At 22.3% G+C, this 6929-nt stretch overlaps 4 protein-coding genes across 4 annotated transcripts; 2 read left to right on the plus strand and 2 right to left on the minus strand.

Annotated features, from left to right (window-relative positions):
• Nucleotides 1-20: 20 nt before the first annotated feature.
• DICPUDRAFT_157517 (uncharacterized protein) lies at nt 21-843 on the plus strand (the record flags this gene model as incomplete). The annotated part of the gene is made up of 2 exons (XM_003292712.1): nt 21-36; nt 266-843. 2 exons carry the CDS (start codon nt 21-23, stop codon nt 841-843), a joined length of 594 nt encoding a protein of 197 aa, XP_003292760.1.
• A 432-nt stretch (nt 844-1275) lies between these two features.
• On the minus strand, nt 1276-2463 carry DICPUDRAFT_9196 (uncharacterized protein; the record flags this gene model as incomplete). The annotated part of the gene is made up of 1 exon (XM_003292719.1): nt 1276-2463. A coding segment is annotated over one exon (1188 nt), but the record flags the coding sequence as incomplete, so codon positions are not given.
• A 919-nt stretch (nt 2464-3382) lies between these two features.
• DICPUDRAFT_58140 (uncharacterized protein) lies at nt 3383-4300 on the minus strand. Its single transcript, XM_003292720.1, has 2 exons — nt 4023-4300; nt 3383-3890 (listed from the first exon to the last, which is right to left on the minus strand). Exons 1-2 carry the CDS (start codon nt 4288-4290, stop codon nt 3424-3426), a joined length of 735 nt encoding a protein of 244 aa, XP_003292768.1. The 5' UTR covers nt 4291-4300; the 3' UTR covers nt 3383-3423.
• A 1147-nt stretch (nt 4301-5447) lies between these two features.
• DICPUDRAFT_73373 (uncharacterized protein) lies at nt 5448-6276 on the plus strand. The gene is made up of 3 exons (XM_003292713.1): nt 5448-5663; nt 5735-5895; nt 5980-6276. The coding sequence occupies exons 1-3, from the start codon at nt 5498-5500 to the stop codon at nt 6241-6243; spliced, it is 591 nt and encodes a 196-aa protein (XP_003292761.1). The 5' UTR covers nt 5448-5497; the 3' UTR covers nt 6244-6276.
• The last annotated feature ends 653 nt before the right edge of the window (nt 6277-6929 follow it).

Genomic DNA, 6929 nt, shown 5'->3' on the forward strand with positions numbered 1-6929 from the left:
AAGCACTCGGTGCTATTTATATGGACCATTTTAATAGTATGTAGTTGAATCAACCAAGTTTAAAAGAAATAAAGTATACAAAGAAATTTAAAATTTATTAATCAACTTCATACTTTATACAACAGATATAAATCCAGACCATATACAGATAACCCTTTTACCAAATCCAGGTGGCGAACCAAATTTTGGTAAGAATATATATTTATATTAATTAGTTTATTAACTTGATTCAATCATATTAATTAAAATTTTTAAAAATATATAGTTGGAATTATTTTAGATATTGTATTTTCAGAAGATTACCCAAATTCAGTACCAAAAATTGAATTAGTACCAACATTAAATGTAGAAAAAGAAAATATTTTAGATTTAGAACAACAAATTATACAAGAAGCAGAAAACAATATTGGAATGTCAATGATTTTCATTTTAGCAGGTTTAATAAAAGAATGGTTAGATAATAATAATATTGATCCAGAATCATTATTAGTTGAAGAATCATCAGAGGAAGAACCAGAAGAAGAAGAAAAAGTATTTGAAGGTACACCAGTTACAGCCGAGGCATTTTTAGCTTGGAGAAAGAAATTTATAGAAGAAACTAAACCATTTAAAAAATCAGAAAAACAAACCACAACCAAACTCACTGGTAGACAATTATTCGAATCTGATATTACACTTTATAGCTCTGATTCTAAATTAATGGAAGAAGGTGAAGAAACCTCTGATATTTCAGTTGCCTCACTCAAACCAAAATTAGAAGAAGTCGCCGCTCAAGTTGATTGGTCATTATTTGCTGATAATGAAGAAATTATCGATGTTGAAGAAGAAGAAGATGAAGAATAAATAAATAAATAAATTAATAAAATAGTATATATAAAAAAAAAAAAAAAATTAATTTCAGTTTATATATTTTATAGTGATTAATATATATAAATTTGATAGGAATATTAAATAAAAAAGTTCAATAATAAAGAATTTTTAAATAGAGATTAAATTAATTTTTAATTCTTTTTTTTCATTTAAAAATTTAATATAGTTTAATGAAATTTTATGTAAAATCTAAAAATAATTCTAATTTCTTTTTTTTTTCTAAATTTTATGTATTTTTATTTTAATACTTATTAATTATAAATATTATTATTATAATTATAGTTTTTATTGTATTGTTTGTTAAATATACCATTTGGTTAAATAAATAAATATACGGATTGATTTGGTTTATTTGTTTTTTTTTTATTATTTTTAATATTATTTTTTTCCTTTCCAAATTGGAGATTCTTCTTCTTTTTTCTTTTCTTTCTTTTCAAGCTTTTCTAATTTCTTTTCTTCTTTCTTTTCTAATTTTTCTAATTTTTTAGCCTCTTTCATTGACTTTCTTTTATCTTTGTCTGAAGATGGGGCGATTAAAGTAGCTGGGGAGTAAAATGGATTTGGAGCATTTGAAGTAGTTGGTACAAAACCACCAGGTTGTGATGAGGATGAAATTGGTGGTGGTACTATTAAAGGAGGAGGTGGGAGTCTGCTTTCATTAGATTGTTGTTGTTGTATTATAGCACTTTGAAAAACTTGTAAACTGAGGTATAGTGATTTCTTTAAATTGTCACAAACATCCAATAGAATTAAATTATTTGTAACTTTTTTCTCGAGCTCTTCTAATTTGGCATCAAATTGTTTCTTTGGAATATCGGCAGTTGATGATTTGAGCGAGGCTAATATTAATCTGATAGATTTGAGATCTTGGGTGATAACAATACCGGTGTTACGTGATTGTGTTGATGAATCAGAGTCTAAATCAATATCAATTTCTGTTTTTATAATCTCTAAATGTATATATCTTAATAGTTTGAGTAATCTAATTCTATCTTCCAATTGGTCTCTTTGATTTTCTAATCCCTCTACCTCACTACTAAGTTTTTCATTTGATTCACTTTGACTCTTAAAATTGTCTTGTAATTCTTTCATTTCTTTCTTATAGGCTTCTCTTTTTTGTTTTAATAATTCTTTTCTTTGGTTTTCTTTTTCTTCATCAATTGGAGAGCCTGTTTCATCATAGCCACATTCTTGTTGTTGATGTTCATAATAGCCACCTTGGTCGTCGTATTGTTGTTGGTCATAATAGGTTTGTTCATCATATTGTTGCTGTTGATCATCTTGGTAATAGCCACTTTGGTCATAACCTTGGTCACCATATTGATATTGACCATCTTGATCTTGGGTAATGTATTCGAAATAGTTTGCTGGTACTCTTCCTGCACTGCCATTTAAATCACCTTCCCACCATCCATCTCCATAGTCTTGTGTAATGCAAATAACATCGTTCTCTTTAAAACTAATTTCAGAGTCTTGTGCGGCATCATAATCGTATAACGCTCTAACCCAAATTGGTTCGAAATTGTTATAGTTGTCGTAATATTCTCCGTTTTCAGCATTATTATTTATATCGTTATCTTGATCTATATTATTATCATCATTTTGATTATTTTCATATTCTTCGTATTCTCCATTATTCATTTTTTATTATTTATTGTTGTTATTATTATTATTATTATTGATAAAAATTATTATTTAAAATTATTGGTTGTGGTGTTTTACAAATATTATACAAGTTTTTATTTATTTTTTTAAAAAATAAAAAAAAAAAATATATATATATAAAAAATTAAATATATATAGTATTTATTATTAATACAAGATTGAGGAAATATAAAACTATAATTGAACTTATATAGATTCTATCTAAAAAAGTTTTTTATATTAAAAGTATTAATTAAAAAAAAATAAAAAAAATAATTAAAAAAATAATTTTAAAAAAAAAATAAAAAATTTAATTTTTAAAAAAAAAAAAAAAAAATTTTAAAAAAAATCAAAAAAAAACATTATTTTTTTATTCAAATAAATAAATTAAAATGGTTCATTGTGAAAACAAATGTTCATTTTATTTTATTTAGAAAATATCTTTTTATTTTTATTGGAATTTAATAATCAATTGTCCAAAATAAAGTAAAATCTGAATTTAAAATTGATCAATTTCAATTTTTAATTTTAACCCGATGATCATTTCAATTATTTCTTTAGACATCTTTTTTTTGATTTATCCAAATAAATTGATATTTTTTTTTTTAATTAAATTTGATTTACTTTTAAGATCTAAAAATGAAAACAAAAAAAATAGAAATAGTAAAATTTTCACTATTATTTGTTATAATTTTGAAAATTGAAATAATGATTGGGTTTATTATTTATTGGAAGTCTAATTGGAGATTTTTTTAAAAAATACAATTTAAAAATATATTTGTAGTACAAATAAAAGGTAAAATAAAAATTAATTTTTATTTAAACATATGAATGAAATATTTAAAAATACAAATGAAATTTTTTTATTGGTTTATTATTTATTATTATTATTTATTATTATCTATTTATTTATTGAATAAATGGAATACCGGACCAAACATTCTCTTTATAATCTTTATATGATTTACCAAAGAAGTCAATTAAATAATCCTCTTCATATTCGATTCTATTTGAAAAGAATTTAAATGAAGCCCAACCAAAACCAACAATACTAATTGGATTTAATAAAACCAATTGTGTTGAAACGCTCCATAAGAACCAACCAAAATAAGATGGATGTCTCATAAATTTATAAATACCAGTTGTTACAAGTTCGTGTGTTTCTCTTTTTTCTTCTTGAACGATATGGGTAAAGTTTGAACCTGCTGTATTCATGGCAAGTGATCTAACTACTTGACCAAGAACCATAAATACTGCACCGATATACCATAATGATACTGTTTTCATATTTGGGAAGAAATACCATTCGATCCAATATTCAAAGAAACTGATAGTTAATGCCATATTAAATTGTGGACTGTGATTTAATAAAAATGCTGCAATAATGGTTTTTTTTTTTTTTTTTTTTTAAATTAAAATATTTGTATGTTAATAAATACTGATATACCTCTTTTAATGAATCTGATATTTGAGATCTATATAGTTGTAAAGTGTATGTATGTACTTACATTTGCTTGATAGTTTTTCTGGATGATACATTGCAACCCAAATATACTCCCACATGTGGAATATGCATATACCCATCATATAAATACCAAAGTTTTTAGTAGTTTCGCTTAATAAAAACAATGCAAAACCAAAGCCAATTCCAATACCTAATCCACATGAAATGGCACTTCCTCTAGCATGCCCTTTTCTTAGCCATGCACTCTTTGCTCTAATTTTGTTTTGTTTAACAACTTCTGCATTACTGCTATTTGCTGTTTGTTCTTTCATTTTCTTTTTTAAATAAATAATAAGTATTAAAAAAATAATGAAATGATAAAAAAAAAAAAGTTATTTTTTAAAACTTTTTTTTAATTTTTATTTTTTTATTTTTTAATTTTTTTAATTTTTTTTTTTTTTGATCATTTTTTTCATTTAATTTAAATCACAGAATTTATTTTTGGGAATAATTTAAAAAATCAATTAATTTTATAAATAGATTCACATATTAAGGTTACACAAATTGTAATATTAAATTTGTATTTCTTTTTTTTTTATTATATAAAAAATATTTTTATTAAAACTAAAGGATCCCAAAGGCAGAAACACACATTTCAGATTTCATTCAAGATGTCCACCAATAAACCTATTGCATAAAACATGCCCAATGTGGGAATATATTAATATAAACTAGGGTTGTTGTGCAAATAAAAATTACTTGTGTACTATTATTTAAATAACTTGATGAAATAAAATGAGATTAACCTTAGTGGTATTACTTTATTTGTTTTAACACAACCTATTCATAAAAATATTTTTTATTATTTTTTATTCACATAAACTGCCTCAACAAATAATATCAACACCAACAAAACAATAACCAATATTTTTATTTTTTAAAATATTTTTTTATTAATTTTTATTTTTTTTTGCTTTTTAAAAGAATACCACATAAAGAATAGGTGGGGTAATTTGTTTTTTGTTATTTTTAGATTTAAAAAATAGTGGGTAAACAGTTAGTAATAATTATATTTTATTTTTATACAAAGAATGTATTTAATAGTTCTTCTGAAGCATTATCAAATGATTAAATAAAAAAAAAATATATTAAAATAGAAATTTTAAAAATTTCAAAAAAAAATATATAAAACCCATAAACCAGTACTTTTTAAAAATCCAATATTAATTTTTTCTTCGTAATTGATTGTTGTTTTTTTTTCGTAAAAGAATGTGATTCTTTTTATTTTTAAAAAAAATATTAAAATAGATATTTCTAAATTTTACTTGACCAAAAATTTAATTGAAATTTGGTTTAAATTTTTTTTTAAAGTAAATTTTATATTTTTATTTTAATATTTTTTTTCTTTTTTTAAAAAAAGTTTCAGACTATAAATTAAATTTTTTTTTATCGTTAATTATAAATATTTCAAAATAATCAAATAAATAAAAATAAATTTTAATAAATAATTTTAATAATTAATATAAAAAAATAAATAAAATGTCAGAAGTCCCAAGTTTAACTTATTTCAAAGGTAGAGGTTTTGCTCAATTTTCACGTGTTGCTCTTTCATATTTAAATGTTCCATTTGAAAATGTTACTGTTGAAACTGTTGATGATGCCTTAAGAGAAAAATTACCATACGGTCAACTCCCAATTTTCAGAGGTAATATAAATATATATTAAAAAATAAAAAATAAAAAAATGAAAATTAATTTAAAAATTTGATTTAATTAGATGGTGACTTTGTTGTTGCTCAATCACAAACCATTGCTCGTTATATCGCTAAAAAATATAACTTTGCTGGTAAAACCCTCCAAGAAGAAACCAAAGTTGATGAAGTCATCAGTGCCATTCACAGTGACTTATTCACTGCCCTCAGTCCAGCTACTTTAGATGTAAGTAAATCTATATGGCGATTCATATTTAAAAAAAAAAAAAAAAAAATAAAGATATTAATATTATTATTTTAATAATTATAGAAAGAAAAACTTAAAAACATTACTTTCCCAAAAATCTTTGGTAAATACAATAACGAATTAAAAGAAAAGAAATATTTAGTTGGTGATTCATATACCATTGCTGATTTATATGTTTATGTTGCTTATGAATATATCCAATTCCGTGGTTTTTCTGAAGATGTTAATGCCACTCAATACCCACAACTTGAAGAATTAAAGAAATATTTTGAATCAAATGCTGGTGTCCAAGAATACCTTAAAAATAGACCAGAAACCCAATTTTAAATAAAGCCAAAATAAATAAAACAATAGTTATATAAAATTAATTTATAAATCTTTTTTATTTATATTTTTTATTTGTCTAAAAAAAAAAGTTTATTTAATTTTTATTTTAAAAGGAAATTAAGTAGTGTTCTTGGTCGAGGCTTTTTGTTCTTTATACAATATGAAAATTTTTAAAGTTATCAAGACAAATACTAAAAATAAAATAGGGAATTACCATTTTACCAAACTGATAGGCCAATGGGAAAGTTAAGGAACTTTATTGATGAAATACAAATAATGTATAAATAAAAAATTAATATCTAAAATTTAATGAAACTACATTTTCATTACACATAATATAATTATTTATTAGTTGTTTATTTTTTATACTTATATATAATCATTTTTTTTTTTTTTTTTTTTTTTTTAATTTTTGATTTTTTTTTTTTTTAGAATTAATTAAAAAATATTATTTGAATAATTAAATTGGAATTATTATTAAAATAAAATAATATAGTTATTATACTTTCCTTAATGTGGACTTTTAGATAAAATTTAATTTAAAAACCTATTTATTATAAAACCTATGTTGGCAAAATATAGTTAAAAATTATTATTATATTTAAATTTAAATACAGGGTGTTCGCACATTTCGAAATTTCGGACGGCGGGGGCGAATTTCCTTTTTTAAATTTAATTTTTTTTTT

This window comes from Dictyostelium purpureum (genome assembly GCF_000190715.1).
Source record: "Dictyostelium purpureum unplaced genomic scaffold DICPUscaffold_368, whole genome shotgun sequence".
NCBI classification, from domain to species: Eukaryota; Evosea; class Eumycetozoa; order Dictyosteliales; family Dictyosteliaceae; genus Dictyostelium; species Dictyostelium purpureum.

Coding starts and splice junctions, on each gene's coding strand:
- DICPUDRAFT_58140 (XM_003292720.1), bottom strand. CDS start 4,290: ATGAAAGAACAAACAGCAAATAGCAGTAATGCAGAAGTTGTTAAACAA. Junction 3,891..4,022: donor AGAAAAACTATCAAGCAAAT/GTAAGTACATAC, acceptor CCATTATTGCAG/CATTTTTATTAAATCACAGT.
- DICPUDRAFT_73373 (XM_003292713.1), top strand. CDS start 5,498: ATGTCAGAAGTCCCAAGTTTAACTTATTTCAAAGGTAGAGGTTTTGCT. Junction 5,664..5,734: donor TCAACTCCCAATTTTCAGAG/GTAATATAAATA, acceptor TGATTTAATTAG/ATGGTGACTTTGTTGTTGCT. Junction 5,896..5,979: donor TCAGTCCAGCTACTTTAGAT/GTAAGTAAATCT, acceptor TAATAATTATAG/AAAGAAAAACTTAAAAACAT.